Below are 22,445 nucleotides of genomic sequence, written 5' to 3'. Positions count from 1 at the left end.
AACATTAACTAGCACTGGTTTGCTTAGAAAAGTGTGCAAAACAATAAAACTGAATTAATACAAAACTTATGTCAAGCTTTTATCATCATCTTATTCAGCTAGATCTCGTTTATCAACAAAAATGACCTATTGTTGTGCAAAAAAGGCTGATAGAATTAATACGACAGAGCAGTCATCCTCTCCGGCATTACAACTGTACTCTGTTCATAATTAAGGTACAAGGCCTCAGACAGGTTGTTAAATTTCATTATTTAGATTGGTGCACCACACCCCCGATAAAAACAGAAACTGTACAGAACAAGTACATGAGAGGAGCGACAGTAAAAGTGTTTCCCACTTGTGTTGTGTGTTAATATACAGGCTGTCCCAGTCTCTTTACATCTGCTGGGTTCGGCCCTGGTCCGGCTCCGGGACATCACGCCTCAGTGGTCCACACAGGACGAGCTGCCCGCTGGGCTCCAGGAGTCTGGGCAGGAGGACTGGCTCACTGACCGGCCGTGGACATCCCGGCAGGGGACTGGGGAGCAGATGGACACAGACACACAATCATCCGCAACTTTTACATTGGGCACACTGTTTGCACCGCTGTGGTCCTTGTTGCAATTAAATCTAACCACACACCTGCACTCCCTTTATTTTGAAGGGTACTTCCACACATCTGAAGCCACAGTAAATCTGTTTATTGCTTTTATCAGAAAATGACTTTTTTTGTGTGTGTGTTTGTTTTTTAATGCGTTAAAAACTCACCGCTGAGCAGAGCTTGTCCGCCGCTGCTGGTCTCCGCACGGAGCCGGGGTCCCTCTGGGGTGGACACGGAGCTCTTCAGACTGGACACGAAGGTGGAGCAGGTGTCCAGATCCCGATAGACCCGCTCCTGGGTGTAGACAACGGCCGGTTTGGACGGAGCACAGCCCATCTCAGGCTCCTGTCCGCTGGAAACACTGAGCCGGACTGAGGAAGGAAGGAAACCTCCCTCCTTCTCCTAAACGGGAACAGGACATGTGACCGGGATCAACTGGTACTTTAATACTAATAACTACCTATCAGGATGAGTGACACTCTATGATTAAAAACTCGTAGCCTATAAGATTTTTTTTGATTAAACATTTTGTCAGAAGTTTCTGTGGGATCATCACAATGAATGCATTTAGACAGCAGAAGTATGATGCGCCCTTTAGCAAATGTTCAGAGAAAAAGCTTGATACCAAAGGCAGTAATTAAAGTCATTTACATAGGAATCATACCCATTAGTGTTTGCACTGGTTTTGAGGTGTACAGTTCTTATTACTCGGTAACAATAACGTTTTAGCAGCCTGTGAAGCCAAAGGCAAATCTTCACATCTGTGGACAATAGAGATGACTTTTTAGTTTCAATTAGGATTACGTCACTCTGTTAAAAATGTACCAGCCTTAGCACCAGAGCATGTGCTAATTTTTTCACAATGCAAACCACTTCATTCAACACACACAAACACAAAAAAGCACATGTTAAAATGTTTAAAGATAAATGGTTTATTGTCTGAATTATCAAGAATTGTTTCACCAAAAAAAATGTTTTGTATTTAGCTGGCTCTTTAATCAAGGTGAAAATCCACAGGTTAAGCAACATGGAGGGTTCTGCCATAGGCAGTATTAAGTGACTAGTCTTTCAGTTGTGATATTAGATGTGCTGCTCTTTGCTCTGTTCAGCCAAGTGTCAGAAGATCACATGCTTCCATTGTCTTCAGGCTTAACCCAAGGCCCAACGCTAAACTCAACCCCTTAACAAAGGCACGTGCTATTTCCCTTTTAAAGTGCATTCTTACAAAATGAATACAACGTACAGCAGTTGCTGTATACAGACTTACCCTCACTTTTACGCAAGTTCGTAATGTTCACAGCGGCACATTATTATTATTTTTTTGTCACTTCCAGTCACAGCGATATCTAATGCACAATTGGGGGAGCTCACAGAAGACCTTTGGTGAAGGACAGGTGTCAAAGTTCTAGTTTGAATGTTGTCCTTGGGCTTCGACATGTGTGCCTATGACAACCTGCTGCAGAGACAGTTCCACCTCCTGACAGGATGAGATCACGTGCTGGTGTCCGACAAGGTGTCTAACATGACGTCACTCTCATACATGTCACATTCCAGGGTCAAAGAGAGTCGAAGAGGTGTCTCCAGCATCATCTTGTCCTGATTTGACAGTGTTGTTTCTAACGACGCAATGCTGGTGTCTTCCAATCTCGGCGTGGCTAGAAGGTCACCGGGCTCCGACGTGTTCAGCATCTTCATCAGTGCTGGAGTGTTCAAGCTGCCTCGCACCTTGTCATTAATGTCTGTGCCTTAGTGGAAACAGTAACATGTACGAAGAGCGGTTCAATTTTATGAGTACTAGAACAATGGTAATCAAATAATCAGATTTTTCAGCCTCATGAAAAAAATATCCACGATCAATTTTTAAGGATAAAATTAGCTCTTCTGAAAGCTGTATCATACCTATATAGGCATCTGTGTCACCAATGTACATCTCTATGCAGTGGCCAAGCATTGTCACAGAGAAAGTATCATCCCTTTTCAGTCCAAGTGCCTGCCACACAAAGAAGAAACAACTTCCAACACTTCTATTTAACAACAAAACAGAAAAGACACGATGAAACAAACACTGTCAGGTCTCATTAAAATCATCAAACTGGATTTATATCTATTTCTCATTTATATTAAACTTGATTTTACGCTTGTGTTCTCTGATCTCGCTAAAAAATTTCCATGCTTTCTTGTCTTATTACACTTAAATAATCCATCAACTCTCGGCTATATGACCAGCATCAAACTAATGACATAAAATAAAAAAACATAATCAGCGTAAGTTAAGATAATAGAGGACTTTACCGTATGAAAGTAGTCAATAGCACTCTCAAAGTCCCCCATTAAACTGTGAACATATCCAATGGCAGCATAGGTGGAGGCGTGCTGAGGGATTAAGACAAGTGCTTGACGGTGGTACTCCAGTGCGTGGTCATACTTTCTACAAAAAGACAAAAAAAATATGTTTCAAGTTGGATTCAATGCAATTTGATAAGCAACTGACACCAGACATGACATTTAAGCAGGTCAGTATAACTGCTGTAACATTTAACAAATAGCCATTGCTCTCATGGCAAAAAGAAACATTCATATTGGAGTATTATGTATACAATGGTATATAAATATTTCTGTTACAATTATATTGAAACACAGATAGATGGAAAATAGTTTTCATGTGTTCTTTCAGTAACAAATCCATGACGCACAAATAAGCCTGGTGAAGTATCTATTTTGGATGGATGAAATCCTCCTTCTTCTTAAAATAAATAAACCTTTCAATACAGCCACTTCTGTGACACACATTCTGCAAGCCCCTTATGTGTATTGAGTGGTGCCTATGCATAATTCATTAAAGTGTCTCTGAATATATTCTCAGTGGACACCCTTACCTATGTAGAATGATTGCAAACAAGAAGTGGGGACATCTCTGAATACAGCTTGTTGGAGATAGATAAAATGGGAACGAACAAATTAAAGAGTGCACTTCAGGCAATCTTTATTATTCACGCAGGCATAACTTACCCTCCCATATTATTTTGTACTTTATGGACTAATTAAAACTAATACATGAGATCTATCATGTCACTAAGGAAATCTGTAGAGCTGGAAGCACAGCCCACTCTAATGTGGTCAGTCCTACTAGACAATTTATTCAAAAAGAGAATTGGCCTGATACTTACTTCAGTTTACGGCACACATGACCCAAGTTGTTTAATAAAGGCTCCCATTTGTCCACAGTGACCTTAATTCATAAAGGAATGGTCATATTAGCAGAAAGTTGGTCATGTTTCAAAACATATAATGAGACTTTTCAAATTCTATGATTTAGTACCTCATTCCCTATGGCTTTGATTTTCTCCATTGCATCGAGGAACAGCCTCTCTGCTGTATTCCAGCTGAAGAAGGAGAAATTACATACATACATTTGGATAAAACTACATAATAAACCAGATTCCATTGTGTGTGACTATTATTAAAACTCATTTTGATATTCGGGTATTACAGATTAAAACACTTACACTTAGTGTATGTTTTCCTAAATGGGTAAACCCCCAAAATAAAGAATGTTTTTTATTTGACGTGACAAAATTTAGAGATATGTTATGTTATCAGACATGATATTTCTGCTGTTATCCAACATAATACAGGTGAATGGATGTTTTTGGCGGAATCCCTATATGGACAAATGACACTTAATGAAGCTTTGTGTCAATATCCATTGAGATGCAAAATAGCTGCTACTCAATTTGTCAAGCAGGACATTGTTCACTCAGTAATTAAATTTTGTCCATGTTTCTCAAATACATGTCTTGGCCAGATAGATCAGTTTCTTTTCTTTTTTTTATACAAATATTGTTGCAGTGTGCCAACATCTATTTATGCTGCTAAGAACATTTATGACTTTAGTAAAACTAGTGTTATGGGTGTTTTGGGTGTTTGTGGCTGTATAACTCACTCTCCATTTTGAAATGCGACCACTGCTACTTCATGTATGACGAACGGGTCCTCTGGAGCGATACTTAGAGCCTGGCTGAAGAATCGTTCTGCCAGCTTGGAGTTGTTGGTCAGACCGTACTCAAGGCCGATGTAGAGCATGGGTAGGTGACAGCTGCATGAGAAAGTGCAGGAGACATAAAGACCCAAGCTTTAGTTTCAATTGTACTTCGGGGAGGGGGGGGGGATAAATAAATTGATACAAGGTTTATAAGAACCATGTTTCTAATGTTAACCAAGATGGTAAAATTACCTACAGGCATCTTGTGACTGGAACAACAAGCTGGCAAACTAAAACTAAAAAACGTTCAGAGACATAAAGACACTGTTTTAGCTAGAAACTATGAGTGGTGAGATTAATTATATGAGAATCAGGCTGTGTAAAAGACTACCTCTATGGCTGCAAGACATTTTGACAGACAGTTATTCTTGATCATAAAAAGTAAATGCCCTTTTATTTTTGCCTGTGGACATTTCATATTTCAAATCCTGAGAATGGAATTAATCTGTCAAGAGCACAATTTGTTTGCCATTAAGTTGTGGCAATGAGAAGTTTTATCGACTGTGGCGTCACAATTTCCTCAGTAAAATAACCAAACTGCAGCGATTAACTGCAACTATTCAGGACATTATTTAAAGAGATAAGCTTTGCTCCAATGGAGCTCCATTCTATGATTTAGGCTGTTAACAGCCATATTTTATAAACCTCGCCTTGGACAGCTATAAAGGCATTAATCTATTAAAGTATATGAAGTTGTAAATTTAGAACATGCCATTCTTGTACCTACCCTTTCATCAGCTGGGCAGCAGTGAAGTAGGCAGCCATGGCTTGGTCATGCTCACTCTCCACTGCAAATGAATGACCGTAGGCAATCCATGCAGGACCATACGTCCTCTCCAGAGTGGTGGCTTTACTGTAGAATATACAATACCCAATTTGACAAAGTGAACTTAAATGTATGCATGTAACGTGGTCTTCAACACTTTCATTAAAATGCACTAATCCACACCTAAGGTAGCGCCGAGCGTGTTCGTTTTTATGGCCAACCATGAGATAGTAGCACCCAACCGCAAACCAGGACACCTGAAAAAAATATTTGGATTATGAAATACTGGAAATTATTTTATCTGAGACAAGTGAGAAATCACAATACTTACTGGGTTGTTGGGGTACAAGTCTACAAGTTTGTGTGAGAGGTAAAACAACTCTGCAGAAAAGGGGAGAAACAAAATGTAGACATTTATAGTGCCTAATCCAAAGATCCAAATAAATTAATCAGAGACATCACTCTTTTATATTGGTACCAAACAGCCAAAAACGTTTTAAAATACAGATCAATGGCTGATTTACCATTTGCTTTTCCTAGCTCCACCAGAGTGCCTATATGGACTGGTAAACAGTTGGCATGGAAGGGGTCTTTCACCATCACCCTGTAATACAGACGAATAGCTGCATTAAAAGGTCCTGCACTTTTTGGATTGGGAATATTCTATGACAGTTAAAGTTTAGTGTGTAATCCAAATTCATGTGTTCAATCCAGTCTTTTCAAAAAGTCCATAGCTTCAGATGCAAACATACCAATTACTGGCAGTTACCAAAAACAAACTTATCTCAACTTTCGAGTGGGAAACAAGTAGGTAAAGCAAGATATCATAGCATCCATCACTAGTCAAGAATAACTAAATGAATCAGTCAAAACAAGTCCAATATGACTGCTGCCGGATAACATGAGCAACTGCATAAACAGAGTTTAGCAAGTGTGAAATAGTTTTTCTACTTTACTGTTACACAAAGATAACATCACAGATGTGTAATAAAAAAAAACCAAAACAATTTATTCGCAAAGATGTAGGTGTGGTCACGGTAGTGCCAAAGTGTGTTCACAACTGTGAATCACTGATTGTTTGATGATTTTTATATGACAGATACAAGCACATTTCAAAAGAAGCTGAATTCTATGTATTTCTTCTAAGTATTTCTGGGTAATGCAAAACAGTCAGAGGGAAGCCACAGACACCTACATTGATGTGAGTTTGTAGCACATCTTGAAATCACAGTTATAATAATGTCTCTCAGCAAGAGACACTACCACATCCAAGTTGTCTTGAAGACCATTGACCATCTCTGGCACCACCAAATCACTCGGCTTGTTATACTGCAAAATAAAGGAGAGTCTGTGTGTGTCCATATATGCATGTGTCAAAGGATGGAACAATGTTAAAATGTAAATAACACAGAAATCTAAAAAAAAAAACCCAAAACAAAACAAAACAAAACAAAAAAACAGGCAGAGGAGTGATAAATTAAAATACAGGAGGAGAAAAACAGGCCAGAATGTCCTTAATAAGCATTTGCATTTCAATCAACATGAACTGCATAAAAATGTAGGCTTATGTTTGACAACACTAGAGAGCGGTTTGTTGACAAAATGTAAAGTATCACCACCCTTACACTCAACAAATTATGAGTAAAATCATATCAATTAATTTCAAATGTAGAGCTCCTCTACCTTCTTTAATTTATTTTCAAAAAGGAAGTGTAATAGCTCCTCCTCTTCCTCAGTGCATTGCTGACTCAGAGGAAGCGAGTCAAGGAAGTCTTTCTCTGTTGGAAAATAAGGTTTTGTACAGGCTGAGTTAATGAAATAATACAACACAACACAAAAACATGAATGCTCATCATTGCCACAGATCATGCTTACCTTCCTGTGCAGTCAGCATATGGTGGGATGTTAAAAGGTCAAAGGCTTCAAAGCAGTACACATCCAGTTTCAAGGCCTCTTTGTAGCTGGAGGTGGCGAGCGGTCTGTTGTCCATGGCATCATAGATCTTACCTCGCAGGAGGCAAATAGAGCTGCTGATCTGAAATATTTCAGAGCAATAAAAACAAACACACAACTACATAAGTTAGAGTAGAAACTATTGCTCATAACTTCACATAGATTTAATATCTAAGCAGCAAAATCCTGACAAATAGGAAGTGAACATAGATGCAAAACGGTGTGAGAGAGAAAATGTAAAGAGTTAAAAATTGTGAATGTCAATATTTTCTAAACAACACTATACACTATCAAATATTCATTGGCACAGTACAGCTAATTATGAAAGGAGAAGTTCAGTGATAGGGCATAATTGAGTAGTGGAGACAAATAGACAAATCTTAAAACTGTTTTGATTATATTTCATTGGCAGCTGAGACTTACAGAGGCAGGTGACATGTCCCAATCCTTAGTGGACTCTGGTGTCCCACTATCATCTTTCTCACTCTTGTCAAGCAGCTTTTTAGTAGCTGGCTCCTCTGAATCCAAAATATCCAAAGCCTGCTGAAACTCTTTGGCAGCATACTTGAAACAACAACAACAACAAAAAACCAAAACAGATCCAACATGAAAATCCACCAGGTTCTCAAGATGGCATCATACACCTGAACACGTCAGATTGGTTTGATTGGGTGACACAGAAACTCCATTTTTCATTACTCACATGGCACCTTGCAGCAAGGTACTGACAGGCTCCATACAACTGTGTGAGGGAGGACAAATGTTGTTTTAGTTTCTCTGACTTAACTGGCTTAATTTAAGTTGATCAACCAAACATATGTCCAATTCCCATCCCAGCACACACTAAGTATTAAACAAACCACAATTACCTTGTCAAGTTTTCGGGAACGGAGAGCATGGGAGGCTCTGTGGTATTGTGATGTCAGGTAAAGGCACTGAGCTAGCCAGTAGATATCCTGGGGATCCTCTGTATGACACAAACAAGGAGACACAGGCCAGTGAGTCTCCTTCAGCACCTTAACGGTTATCACTCACAAGCAGCTCAAGAACACCTCAGCCTTCTCCCATCTGCTGTTGTCCACCCTTAACACGAATAAAAAGTCAATTTCCAGGCGTACTGATACGAAACAACAACACACAACAGCCGGGACAGCACGTGAACTTTCTTCACGTAAAACAGCAGCCATATAAACGTTCATGTAGGCAGGTTGGAAAGTAGCCAGTACTGGTTAGGCACAAACAGTGTTAACGTCACTCACCGTGGGACAGGGATGCTATCTTGTCGGCCCAAAACAGAGCACTTTGATACTGTTGCTGTAAACACAAGGACAAATAAAGAGAAGTCAGTCGAGTTGGGGGAGTCTGCTGTGTGTGGTTGGCCTGGTCAGGTATTTAAAGGCAGCCAGGTAGGGGGGGGGGCAATCTATGGAGGTTTTTAACCTCCGAAGCTAGGTTTGCTCGTAAGCTAGCATTAGCTAGCAGCAAGGAAACTCCAGAAGAAATCCAGTTTCTTACCTGGTCGATGTACTGCCGGACCCGCTTTCTAAGTCTGTCGAGGTTCATTTTCTTATTTTGATCTAACGTCGACGCAAACACGATTAGAAGTGATTCATTATTGGTGAAAAACTCTGCATCAAACTGTGGACTCAACAGTAGTACGCGCTAGCTTGTTAGCTGCGAAAAATCAAATCCGCGGCTTCTTTCTGCAAGGAGTGTTCAGCCAAATTGTTCCGGTAGGAAACAGAAACAGGACAACAGTTCCACTTTAACCGGAGTCCTCTTTAATTTACGCCCGAAAACTAAACGATTCACATATTGTTTTACTGTCTTAATTGTTTTTTTTTTATTAAATAAACAAGTTTCTAAAGATTTTTTTTCCATCATCCACAGTAGTATTGTGTTCACGAAACAACCCTGGCACAGTCATTATTAAATACTGCTGCTGGCCTATTTATCCTAAAGCATGACTATAAAGTCATAATGCTGCCCGACGTTATCTGGGGCCAGTTTTGTGCAGGAAAATACAGTTTTGGTAGATCAGCCAGACTTTATTTCTTAACCTTCCTCTGTGCCTGTAATGTCCTGGTGTGGTATGTTGGGTATTTCACATCCACCAGGAGCCAAAGGCTGGGCAGCAGAGGGCTCATCTGTTGTAATCTGAATTGTGTCAGAAGGATCAGGGTTTTGCACAGTATCTGGTGTGATGGACTTCTCAGGTTCATTTGGTCCTGGGACTGGTTGTGTATCTGTGTCCTGTTGTCTTTCTGTTCTTCTATCTTGTTTCTTGCTGGCTTTTTTCTTTTCATTTTCCTCCAGTTCTTTTTTGTCATTTGTCTTCTTGCTTGCAGGACTGTGTCTGGTTACATCTGCACTCATCTTGCGTTCTTTATTACAACCACTGCTCTGCTCTTTGGGTCTCTGCTGTTCCTGATGTAGATGCATGAAATAAAGTATTTATTATGGTATAGAATAAAGATTATTCATGTACAATTTAGGAGATTGTTATTTTGATGTATTGTATTATGTATTATGGATTGTTCACAATAAATTAAAATAACCTTTTGCTGTTTTGCTTTTCCTCTTGGGTATCGTGCAATGCGGTCCATCACCTTAAGGGTTTTAAGCCAGTCCTCATGCCAGCTCTTCACATTATAGTGAGGCCTGCAGTGGCTCAAGCGGAACAGGATCATTTGATTCTCCTTGGAAATACGGAGCAACTCCAGCTGTCGCTTCTCCTTGCCAAGGCTACGATGAGCAAAAAAGACAGGCTACACAACTGGGCTTTTAGTTTCAAGGGTCACCCTATTTCTTGGCAATACCACCTTTTTCCCCCGTAACTTTAAATATGATTTTCCTAGCACTGATGGTTCTGCCTTAGTAAATATTAACTACAAACCGTTACTAACCTTTTTCTGTCATAGTCATTTTTGTTGTCAACTGCTCCAGTTGTCTTCATGATGTGGGATATCTTTTCCTTAAGAATCTTGTTTTCCCTCTGAATCTTCAGTATCCATTCTTCTTCAAGCTTAACAAGACAAATTATTATTAAAATATTTTATACATAATATATTTACGCAGTTAGAATTATTAGTAATTTTGCAACTTCATTTTTCTCATTTCAGGTTTTATTGGATGATTTTCTGCTGCCATCCTATAGACATAAAGTGAGTTGAAATGAAAATGAGATAGAAAGGGCAACCTTTTGCTTCTTCAGCTTTAGTTCAAGGTGACTGTAGGTCTTTGGTGGAGTCGTGTTTATTGTTGGTTTAGCTGACTTTACCTTGGAAAAAAACAAAACAAATTTTCTTTCTCTCTGGCACGGAATGGGGATGATAAAAATTTCAGCATACATTAACTAGATATGACAAAAGTTTAATTTCATATGTTTCTGATTAGAATAAAATCTTGAGGTCACAACATTTTGAATCTGGGACAGCAGGAGCAAATGAGTGTTGCTTCTAACCTTCCTCCTGTGTAAATCATAGGAAGCCTTGTCCCATTTCTGTTGGAGATATTTGTTTCCCATTGGAAAGAGGGGTTGATATAGGAGATGCTGCATTGTTGTTCTGTAAACAACGACAAAAAAAAAAAAAAAAAAATTAGCTGAGTTGCAATATTAAAAGCCCCAAACCCCATTAGGACTAATCTGATTCTGCATAACCGTTATGCTCAACAAATAATCACATGAACAGGATGTTTGCTAAAGCAGTCAGTGATTCATCACTCACTAACCTGTGGCTGTCCCGATGTTTCAGTGTTATAAATTCCTCATCTGCCCAAGAAAGTGCTCATGCTCTACACCATCCAGGTTGACTGGAGCTCAGAGACGACTGCCAGTTTTCTGCCAGTCGCACATGGTTGCCATGACAGCCATTAAAGAAAGGGGAGATGAATGGTTTCAAACAATGTGCTTGTTTAGCATGTTCCACACAGAGAAAACCATAAAGGCATAGAGATAGGCTAATTAGTGCGGAGAGAGTGACTGTATAATGAGCTGCTCTGTGAAGACGATATTCACGTTTAGGAGATGAAAATTAACTGGAATATAAATATTTCAAAGAGGTTTCAAAACGTGTGTGTGTGTGTGTCCAATTTTAAGCTGTTATTCCTGGATGGAAAATTTTTAAAGATATGAATTTATCAATACTGATGTTAGATTCAAATGAACAGAAATACTTGACAGCAATGAAGCCATGGGGTCCAGGAAGAGTAGGTTTGCTGATACGGATATTTACAACCTGGGTAACAGTTACTTGGAAACTTATGTTGGAGTAACTTACAAAATTCAAAGTAAGCATAAACATAGTTTGTACAGAAGACACCCACAGAAAATCTGTTGTCATACACCACAGTGAAAGCTGATGCCACACCATGAAGAAAAAAAAAAAAAAAGGGATAATTGGGTTTATTTAAAATGGTAAACACATTTTTACCAAACCATAACCTTATTTAATGTTCTTTGGTATCATGAAAAATCCCAACATGGTATGTATGTAAAGTATCCAGTATATTGCCTGCATTATAAAAATAGAGGAGGGTTATCTCAGATTTGTTGAATGGGCCTCATTGAGGTGACTTCATGAATGAACACTGATGTTACAACACTCCCTCCTACTGGCTGGAGTTGGCTATAATGATTTGTGGTACAACTGAGATCGCAACTGTTAATAATTCAAATCCCACGCCAGAATGAGCAACCAAATCACTCATGAAACTGTAATGGATCAAACTGTAACAGATGATTATGTCACCATTTTTTGCCTACACCACGATAAACTGCAATTTACATGGAAAAGAATTTAGCGTAGTTTACAAAACTGCCCCTGGATTGATATTCACAGCCAACATGCTAAACTGCATGTGTGTAACTTTTACTTGTCCTTGTTCTTTTCGGTATTTACATAATAATCCAGTTGTGTAAATTGTAGGAGTTGCTGACAAGTTGCCATGGAAAAGCGTGAGTCTTCATGTCAGATTTTTCTTAATATCTCAGTGTTCAGGAGTTTTTATCACTGAATTATAGCCAATAAAATGTTTCCAATATGTTTATTTGATAAGAGGAGACATGATAATGGAAGATACCAGGATGTTAAAAGGTGCATCCAGCTCTCTAGCCCCCTTTTTGTGTGGGTATTTCCTTCAATCATCACACTCAAAAGAGCACAATTCTGTATCAATGACATATAGGGACAATGCAAAAATTATATTTGTTGTGCTTTTGAAATTAATTCTGGGATTTCCTATGCTGATGATTATTTGTAATAATATGTCATTATTAAGAAATTGTGTTGCTATGCACAGTAACAAATCTTTCACAAATTTGTACCTACATGAATAAAAATACAAAAACAAGTCAAAATGAAGTGGGGTCATTGTAGTACCAGATTTGGTCAGGCTTTGTCCATGTGGACACTGTAGATATTGCCATTCCTTCTTGGTGAAGTGGCCCAGCTCTGTGAAGTTGGAGGGGGGAATCATGACTAAACACCAATTTTATGCTCCAAATTCTGGACAGAATTGAGGTCTGAATACTGACGTGGCCTCTACAGGACAGTGACATTGATGATGTGTAATTTGACTTTGTGTTTGGGTTACTGTCTTAGAGGTATAAGCTTCATGTGACCCTTTACCTTCACTGACCAACTGTGACAGAGACACATGCCCACAGTGTTGCTGCCACCCCGAGGCCTCATGGCAGAAATGGTGTTTTTATTACTTTTGGCTGATGTGCAGCATTTGGCTGAAACCCCCCACAAAAAAAAACTGACAACTATGGTAATTCATAAAACGTACTGGTACTTTCAGAGTCTCCCATTTGAATTGTAGTCAACACTAAATCAGATTGGCATCCATTTGCTGTAGGTGCTTAGATTTGTGGGGGATGCTGATTCCTATGCAAGCACACAGTGGGCAAGATGTAGTGTAAAACATGCACAGCTTCTGCCAATCCAGTCTTTATTTTACCTTATCTGCACGCTTTTGCTCTCAAGTGAAAAACTTGTGTACCTCGAGGAAAATCAGACACATAGCAAACGCAAACAAACAAAGTCTTTTGGAAAAACCAGTGACCAACAGCAATCCTCTTGGTGACCTCACATGTTGCTTTGATTGAGAAAACTCAAGTCTGTTTTGGAAGCAATTCAGCTCTCTTTTTATTTTCACAAGTGACCTTTCATGACTTTGGGGGACATTCAGTACTACAGAAATTGTCTTGTAACATTTCTACTACTTTTAGTAACCTTGTTTTGGGTTTTCTTGGAATATTTAACTACTTTTCTATTTAATTTGTAATAAATGTTAGACAATATGCGAAGATTTGTTTGCATGTAGTTGCCACAGTATTTTCTTTTCCAGAACGATCACTATCAAAAATCCAGTTTTTGTCCCCCCATTTGGGGACAAAAAGAATAACAATCTCATTTGCTCTGTATAATCATTAATTAAGAAGGGATATCATAACACATATGAGATAATGAACCTTGTTTTCATGTCCTGTTCAGAATGGCAGGGGATGCTTCCAGTTACAGGGAGTCTCATTGGTGATCACAGCACTATTGTGGGAATAAATGCTCGAGATACGGTCTCTTTGGGACAAGGGAAGTGTGGTAAGTCTTTATACGCATATCAACACACACGTGTGAATGAGTACAATGTTTTTCAGATGAAGGCAGTTAATCTTAAAAGCAAGATGCACGTATGAAAATGAAAATTATCTACTGTAATTAATTTACTGTCTGACAACTATGAAAACTGTAAAAAAAAAAAAAAAAAGTTTGCCACTCCATTTAGAATGTGGACAAACTGAGATTGGGGTCACTTTGTTATTTTCTTATAACAACAAATGAATGATAACATTGATAGCAATTTTTTGTCTCGACCCCTACTTTTTAAGTGACAGACTAAACTGAAAATTTGAATGACCCAACTCCATTCTCCTGTTTCATTCTGTTATATATGGCTCTAGATGAGAAAATAGTATAATAATCTGCTTTAACACACACCTATTTGTCTCTATATGTGTATAATTTTTTCTTTCTCTGTGTGATGGAAAGGGACTATGGTAACAGGTCCCAAGAGAAGATCTTTAGGGTGGCTACCTCACGCTAACTCCCAATCTGCTTTTCAGGATCACTGAGCAGTCACCTCTGCAATCAAGAATTTCTGCTTGTGTACCACTGTGCAGTAAGACAGGATGGACTGCATATTGTCTTCAGTTCTAAAATTCCTTGCTTTTGCTATGTGGCATTGATACAACTCCAGTTGTCTCACTTTTTCTTTGTTACAAAAACCGAAACCGAACAAATTATCCCAACAGTTTCCCTGGGTAACAGTGATCTTAACTCTAACAAAATCTGAAAACCCTTCACACTTGATCTACAGACAGCGGTTTAAAAGCCAACACAATTTTCAACTAATGGATGATAGAATAGGTAACGACTCTAAGGCACTGTACTCCCAGCCCTGCTGCTCCATTAATGCTGCTGAGGTACGGAGGAATGGATGCTTTGACTCGGAAATAGACTTTATCCCTCTAAAAGTGGCTCTTTTGATGACAGTTTGGTGCATACATGCTGCACTTCCTCCTGAATGCAGGAAGTTTGCCCCATTTTAATACTCAAACCCATACAGGCTTATATCCCAGATAGATCTGTGCTATGAAAGCCTATAAATTATGAAACATGCAGCCTTACAAGTTAAAAAAGACCCACAGTGCTGTTACATAACAGTGGAATGAGTTATGAGGATAACAAATTAGCCAGAGTGAGGCCAAGTAGAGTAACATGCTGGACCAGTCGACTGCAGTAAACTAACACTAATGCTGATTTATGCTCAGATTTGTCCTCTTAGATGCAACCTCAGTTTTGTTCACGACTATAAATGTTCTCTTGTTTCCCTTGGCAACTTCACCTTTTCTGAACATCTCAGCTCCTTGGATTCTGGCAAGGTCCCTCTTCCTTGAATCTTGGTTTAAAACCTGCAAAAAGAAAGCAATTCCTCTCAATTACTATCATTAATTACTAAGGTAATCCAGTGAACACATAATGTCTGTGCTCATGACACATTGCATTTAAATGCACTTTAACGATCTGAAATCTGAGATGAGACAATTGGCCTCTCAAACTCTGCGTTCTGGAAACTCTGTTTCTTGTCATGGAGAGAATATTATTATGGTCCAAAGATAAAGTTTCATCTCCTCCAACAACAACATCTTAATTACTTGATTTGTAACCTGTTTCGTAAGAAAAAGAGACCCACTGTTACACATTTGTGAGGTCACGTCTGGCTTGTATTGAACTCGGTGCTGCAACATGTAACGTTATTTGTCCCTGAATGTTTAGGACTTCATAAATGCCAGCTAATTATGTCAAAGTGAAAGACTTTGCTTTCACAATCACAAAGGGCGGGTCAAATATCCCCCATAAGACTGGACCCTCCACTGTGGAGTAGTTCAAGAGGAAACATTCACCTCTCAAAATAACCTGATGGTATCACATATATCATCAACCTACTTGTTGCATTTTGTTCTTGTACAAGTAGTACAAGACAATGTCTTATCCTTGCTGTTACACTGACTTCCACTTTTTCTACAGGAGGAGCAGGATAAAGATAGTGTATAGAGCAGAACAGAATGGTTCCCTACATGACAGATCAGTGGCTAAATAGAGAGTGAAATAGCTGAAATATTGATTACCTTGTTGGCACTGCAGGAAACAATCAATTGCATGACCGCACATGGCTGTACGTTTTGGTAGATGCCGGCCTCATGAGCATAACTACGTAAGGGCATTGTTACAACCAAATAGTTCCGCAATGCATCACACATTCAAAAGGAAAACTTGGATAATAGCTTCCGAAAAAATGTGTCTTGAAATCACCATAGGCTCAACTCAGCTGTGGAGCATTTAAGGAGAGTTCAGACAGGCAAGAATTGCTGAGTGTTCTCAGAATGACAACAAACAAATATGTTGATTATGACAATTCTCACTGGACAGGAAACTCCATGAGAGATGATTATAAAAGGACATGATTTGAGAGCGGACTTTATTTTGGGCCTTATGCATCATTAAGACGTGAGTATGTGTGTGTGTGCATGCATGCATTGCTTCTGGGTAAAGTTTATGTGAGGGCATGGACAGAAAGGCCAGAGAAAGCAGTGCCAGCGTTCCACGATGCTTGGTATGTGTGTGACCACAGTAGCATTCATTACCAATATCAACTCACTTATCCACTCCTCCATTTGACTGTGGGCTTCTGCTCATGCTTTGGGGTGACTACCCAATGAAGGCACTTCTTGCCTCGCCCCAAAGCAAAACTGAGAACATCTATCTTCATCTATATTTTAAGCATGTGCCTTTCTGACAAATGTCTCCAAATATAGACAATACCGTAAAGCTGAATTGAAACCACAGATGATATTATGTTTTTTGTTTTTTTTTTCTTTTGAAATTTTATTGCCATTTGAAATTAACACAATTATGTTGATTGTACATCTGAAGTCAATATCAACAGAGCACATTTCCAACTTCTCTTTATATTTCTGAAACTTGACAGGGTTTACTGAATATCTATGAAATAGGTCCTGATGTTTGGTCATGGGAGAGGCTGTAGCCTAACATTAGAATGGTTCATTACTCACAAGACAAAAACAAGTTAGGTATCAGTGTCGGTCATGATCATTCTAAGTTCTTTTAAAGTCATTTATCAACTAACTTTCTTCTTGTTTTTGGAAGCAGTTGTGTTTGGTCTTGCATAGCTGAAATGTTTTTGTACATAACATAAAACTGACATGTTATATGAATGAAAGAGGAAAATATAGTATAGAATAAATACACGGGCCTGTGACTACCATGGTACCGTGCTGTATATTCTACTGGACAGGATTAGACTGTATTAGTAGCACAGAATACTCTGAACGTGGGCTGGGTAACTTATACAGTGGAGTGTTTAAATCTGCAGAGTCAGTGTCATCGACCTTATCTCTGCAATAATGAAAATTACTGGTCACAATGGATTTTAAAGAGGAGTTAGTTATTATGTGTGTGGGATTCGTAATTTTTGCTCTATTGGTCTTTGACCTATTAGTCACAATGTGGTTGCACTGGAGAGGTTTTAGAGTTGATGTCTAAACATCACATATGGTCTTGTATTTTAGACTTGTACCAGTGAGCTGGAACTGTCAGTAAATCAAAATCTGGGTGCTAATGTTTATTTTTACACCAGTCATCCAGCCAGCCAGCAGTTTTTTCATTTTACTTTAATTTCATCTGACATATGGATATAAAGCATATCTAATCATGCTGATAAAACTAACAACTCTACCAGTCTAATTAGCAATAGCTATCAATTCTATGTGCTAAAGACCAGTTCCATGTTTTGTATTGGAACTTTTATATTGCATGTATGCGTGTGTGTGTGTTTGAAAGTCTTTGGTCATGATGTGGTTCACAGCAGCTGTTCATTTTCTAGTGAACACTTGCTCTAAGCAGTGCCAAACACAGCTGATTCTCCCTCTTTGACATCTTGGCTATGGGCATGCTGGGTAAGGGTGAGCGGATGGTTTTCACATTAATACTGAACATGTGGTCCCAGTATAACTTGCCCGGAAAGCACTGGTCCCACTATGGGCAAAAACAGTTTCTAAATTAAGCTTCAACTGACCAATTACTGAAACTTCCATCTTTTTACATGAATGACAAAATGAATTCACTTTGACTTTCTCTGGTTTGCACCCAAGTACAAATTGTTAAATATTATCGACACCCTTATTAACCTTACTGGTAAATCAAGGGTGCATATAGCTTTATTGCCACAGTGATCCTCTGCACTGACAAATATTACAGTATGTGATCCACTTCAAGAACCTGCACCTGTTGAGTAAAATCAGAGACCTATCATCACTATTAAGTATTACATGACAAACATGAGTCTGTGATGGAAGTTCAAGTGCATTTCAGGCTAATTTATTTATTTACCCTTAATCATTCATTTGATTTGGAATAAACACCCCCAGAAACACAGAGCATACTAAGCTATTGCCTATTCATTCAATTGTAGGAGTTAATAATGTTGAAATATTCTTATCATCACAAAGGTTCATCAGGCTACTGGAGCATTTAAGTGTATCACATTGGCTTTACTATCATCCGTCTAATTCAAAAGATTGTACATGTGATTGATTTCTGACAAATTCACTGTAGATTGCAGTCACTAATTGGAGGAATCCAAATTACTATGACACTCGTTCATGCGGATTACATGAACTTTCAAAAGGAGCTTCAAAATTGGCCTGGACATCGCTAGATATATTTTTTACATAAATGAATATGAGATGTATCTCTTCATGGGCCTGACCAATCTCCAAATCACAACACTTTTTGATACCATCTTCACACTTTCCTATATGTGAGCCTTTTAAGCATGTGCAGTAGGACCACAGAGACCACAACTAAAACTGGACCCAGTCCATTTATCTCTTTGCATCTTAAATCAAGTTATTTTTCCCAATCAGGAGAAAACAGGCTGTTAAAAACTCACAAGGGAGCCACTTCCTGCTGGCCGCAGCCTTGGCAATCAAAATGAAGTATTCTAATGATGCCTGACAAAATTGTCAGACGATATCCTCCAGGGTGCAATGATACTTTACATTACAGTAGACAGATCAATAGGGAGGATGACATGAGAGGCCTCTGCAGAGGGAGAGAACTGGAGCGCCTGGAGTGCATTGCTACGACTTCTGCTGATTCCACAATGAGTCCATTTGAGCCCACACATGTAAATGCTCAAATAATTGCATTCACTCCCTGTCTGAAGAGCTGCCCTGTGTACATATAAGTGTCACGGTTTGTGGGCTTTGTGTGTATGTGTGTGCACCTCCTAAGTTTGTATAACAAATGTGTTAGTAGGTAAACAGTATCAGTAATTGAAAGGAGAAATCCTTTGCAGTTAGCCTTTAAACTGTGACACAGCAAAATTATAATGCAGTGTAAAGAAAGTCAATCAGGAAACATTTGTTTCAAAGTGGTCCACATCCCCGAGGAACCAGTTATCACAGACAACTGACAAGACCTGGGCTCCACAAAACTAGGTCATTAAAGTGGATTAATGCTGTAATTCAGAGATGAACACACAACACAACCCCACTAATGAACTCCTCCAGTCTCTCGTCAAGCTTCCTGCGCTGTGGTTAATATTGTTTACACAAACCTGAGCTTTTTCTCCGTTCCACTCACTAAACTGAGTAACTAGTGACTCTTTGACTGTCTTGCTATTCATTTTCCATAAATGGAGATATTTGTGAAACAGGTTGATCTTAAGTATTTGGGTGATATAAGTAATAAGCACTTAATGTAGACTGATGACATGTCACAGAGATACAGGTTACATACATGCAAATGTTCCTTCTCATTTTGAACCCTATTTAAAGCAAATCATCATATTAGCCAGAATTCAATGCTCATTCCTCACTAGAAATTTTAAAATTAGTGGGACGTTTGTGAGGAAGCAGGTTTTGAGAGGGTCATCTGCTCTTGTCAGGGCCATAATGTCAGTCATTTTGCAGCTTAACAAAGATGAGTTACTGGCAAACAGCATCTAACACCTGTGAGTGGGGTCATCACTATACTAAGTAACTCATGGTTGCAAATACTGGCAGACATACTGACTTCTGCCATTTGTCCTGGGAGGGAGTCATGCTGACAGATCTCAGAGTGATTTAATCCCAGACCAGAGGTGTGGAAAACAACAGAGAACCATTGAACAGCAGAGAAAGGAATCAAAAAACAAAAAAACAACAACAAAAAAAACAAAAACTGACTTCTTTGGTGAAAAAGTCTAACTTTGTGTTTTGACACATGCACACGCACATTTAGAGTCTCTTTGCTGAACTCCTTCCTGTTGAGGGTGGGTGTAATCAGGGGAAAACAATATCTTATTTGTCCTTAGCTGTGATGGAAAACCTTTCAATCCTTGGAGAAAAGTGGTCACACAGTGGAAACAGTCGTCATGAGCAACACACTGGCCCCTCCTCCTGAGGGACAAGGGAACAAAACAGAGCTAGGAAACATTAACAGATATCTGAATATCTGAATATTTTGTTAAAGACACTACTTTTACTCATCTGAATAACATTTGAAAATGGGACCCAATAATAATTATTGTTTTTTCACAGTAGTTTATGGGATTTTGGGGCTCACTTCTGTTTTAATGTTTGTTAAAAACTGTTTTTTTCTGCCACTTATGTTAAATTCAATTCATTCTAGAAACATTTTTAGTGATCTGTTGCTGAGTCCTAACCTCATGAGCAGGAATTAGATGACTTGACACAAGGTTCATACTGCAGATGACTCTTAACGCCTTCAGAGCTCTGAAGCCCAATTTCTCCATTAACATCCACCTGCTTGCTCAGGGCTGCAACAATTTGAAAGCTGATGGCAAAGGGACGACACGCCGAGAATAAAGATGACTGATGTAAATAAAAGACTCATGCGGTGCACACATGCACCCCCCCCCCCCCAGTCACTGTCATATCCAAGAATTCACGCTGGGACAATAGTCTCAGTCAGATCATAAAAATTTCCAAGAGCATCACAGATATGACGGCGCAGAAACCACGTGTTTACGTAATGGAAAGCCAATCTTTCAATTCAACCCCTCCTCTCCGTCTATTTCTAAGAGGTCGGACGCTAAAGGAAATTCATGCAAATGTTTTTATACAGGCGCACCGCACTTTTGGAGATGCCAGTGGCGTGGTGCTGAAAAAGGCTTGAGGAAAATACCCCACAAACGGAGGAAACGCACACTCCAGGAATCACGAACACACACACGCACACACCAAGAACCCAAGCCCGGCTTTAACAGAAACGTTGCAGTGTGGGACTACAAGAAATGAAAACTGAGGTTGGTGTTATCTGACCTCGCCAAAGCAGCCGCTACAGGAGAAAGGAATTGGACCAGATCCGGCAATGTGCTGTTTTGTTGGGGCTATCATTGCAGCAGTCTGTGCATAGGATGCATCCTCCCTTGGCTTTTGATGCTGTGCAGATCCACCCTCCTCTCCTCAGAGTGATGAACTAATAGGCAATGATTTTCTCCTCGGAAATCCACCGTGTTTTACTGTTTTCACGTTAGTTGTGTTTGTTTACTGGCGGCCCGTCTCCTCCCGGTGCGACACATGAAATTTATAGAGTATATTTTCTATAATCGACTAGTTGAGGAGGCATTCTTTATACGCCAGAAGAAGAAAACACACCATTATCACGAAGTCTGACAGATACTGAATATTTTGCCACGTGAATGAAAGCGCATAGGACTTGGATATACCTATTTTTCTATGATACAATTGGTAGCCTTGTCCTGGAGAACTGATCCAATTGTGTTATTATGCAACCGCAAGGATCTCATCTATATCTGGGTGTTTAAGCCACTGGATTGCTCTTCGCCCAAATCAATGTGGTTTCTTTGGAACATTTTCAGCAAAGGAACGCATATGCTGCAGTGTCTTTGTGGCAAGAGTCTTAAGAAAAACAAGAATCCAAGTGGTAAGCTCATCACCATTATGCCTACTCCTCTGTTTCGCTGTGAGCCGGCGTTGTGCCGTGAGAGAGAGTGTGTGTGTGTGTGTGTGTGTGTGTGTGTGTGAGAGAGAGAGAGAGAGAGAGAGAGACTGTGTGTGTGTGTGAAAATCTGCGTTGTTCGTTTGTTTGTTGTAATGGTTATAAATCTGCAATCATATTTATGCAGCGAGTGGATCATGCAGAGGCGCAGGGAGGGGGGAACAACTTATTCTGTGCAGCTACTATCGGCGAGCCCAGGTTTGGGGACGCGCAGCGCTCAGACACACAGAAAAAAAGCGCCCCCCCCCCCCCTCCCTGCATCACCACGGCACCTTGATATCCTAACTTTTTAAATAGCAGCTCACACACATACCCTGACACACACACACACACACACTCTCTCTCTCTCTCTCTCTCTCTCACACACATACAGGGGCTAGGTGTTATTTCAGTGGATCAAATCCACACACAGCTATTCAACCCAACGTGATTTCCCCCCCTAACCAGATTATTCCATCCTCGGGTTTACTGCAGCAGCAACCCCCCCCCCCC

General features: G+C 39.5%; 3 protein-coding genes across 4 annotated transcripts in view; 1 reads left to right on the top strand and 2 right to left on the bottom strand.

Moving 5' to 3' along the window:
- Window positions 1–1,500: 1,500 nt before the first annotated feature.
- On the bottom strand, window positions 1,501–9,039 carry cdc16 (cell division cycle 16 homolog (S. cerevisiae)). Its single transcript, XM_029529902.1, has 18 exons — window positions 8,857–9,039; window positions 8,601–8,655; window positions 8,211–8,308; window positions 8,045–8,083; window positions 7,765–7,905; window positions 7,264–7,423; window positions 7,072–7,166; window positions 6,584–6,717; window positions 5,913–5,992; window positions 5,720–5,769; window positions 5,572–5,645; window positions 5,350–5,475; window positions 4,524–4,676; window positions 3,900–3,963; window positions 3,748–3,809; window positions 2,873–3,008; window positions 2,480–2,570; window positions 1,501–2,325 (listed from the first exon to the last, which is right to left on the bottom strand). Exons 1-18 carry the CDS (start codon window positions 8,902–8,904, stop codon window positions 2,072–2,074), a joined length of 1,860 nt encoding a protein of 619 aa, XP_029385762.1. The 5' UTR covers window positions 8,905–9,039; the 3' UTR covers window positions 1,501–2,071.
- A 357-nt stretch (window positions 9,040–9,396) lies between these two features.
- cfap97d2 (CFAP97 domain containing 2) lies at window positions 9,397–21,391 on the bottom strand. Its single transcript, XM_029530769.1, has 9 exons — window positions 21,254–21,391; window positions 15,250–15,316; window positions 11,074–11,182; window positions 10,805–10,907; window positions 10,541–10,621; window positions 10,248–10,366; window positions 9,900–10,086; window positions 9,688–9,768; window positions 9,397–9,498 (listed from the first exon to the last, which is right to left on the bottom strand). Exons 4-9 carry the CDS (start codon window positions 10,898–10,900, stop codon window positions 9,397–9,399), a joined length of 666 nt encoding a protein of 221 aa, XP_029386629.1. The 5' UTR covers window positions 10,901–10,907; window positions 11,074–11,182; window positions 15,250–15,316; window positions 21,254–21,391.
- Window positions 21,392–21,637: 246 nt separating this feature from the next.
- Window positions 21,638–22,445, top strand: part of fgf14 (fibroblast growth factor 14) — an 85,108-nt gene continuing 84,300 nt past the window's right edge. For both annotated transcript variants that reach the window (XM_029530459.1, XM_029530457.1), the window contains exon 1: window positions 21,638–21,878. In XM_029530459.1, the coding sequence (XP_029386319.1) occupies window positions 21,671–21,878 (208 nt within the window). In that variant the 5' untranslated portion in view covers window positions 21,638–21,670. The remainder of the gene's footprint in view (window positions 21,879–22,445) is intronic.

This window comes from Echeneis naucrates, chromosome 21 (genome assembly GCF_900963305.1).
Source record: "Echeneis naucrates chromosome 21, fEcheNa1.1, whole genome shotgun sequence".
In the NCBI taxonomy this organism is placed as follows: domain Eukaryota; kingdom Metazoa; phylum Chordata; class Actinopteri; order Carangiformes; family Echeneidae; genus Echeneis; species Echeneis naucrates.
This window is presented reverse-complemented; position numbering and strand designations above follow the sequence as displayed.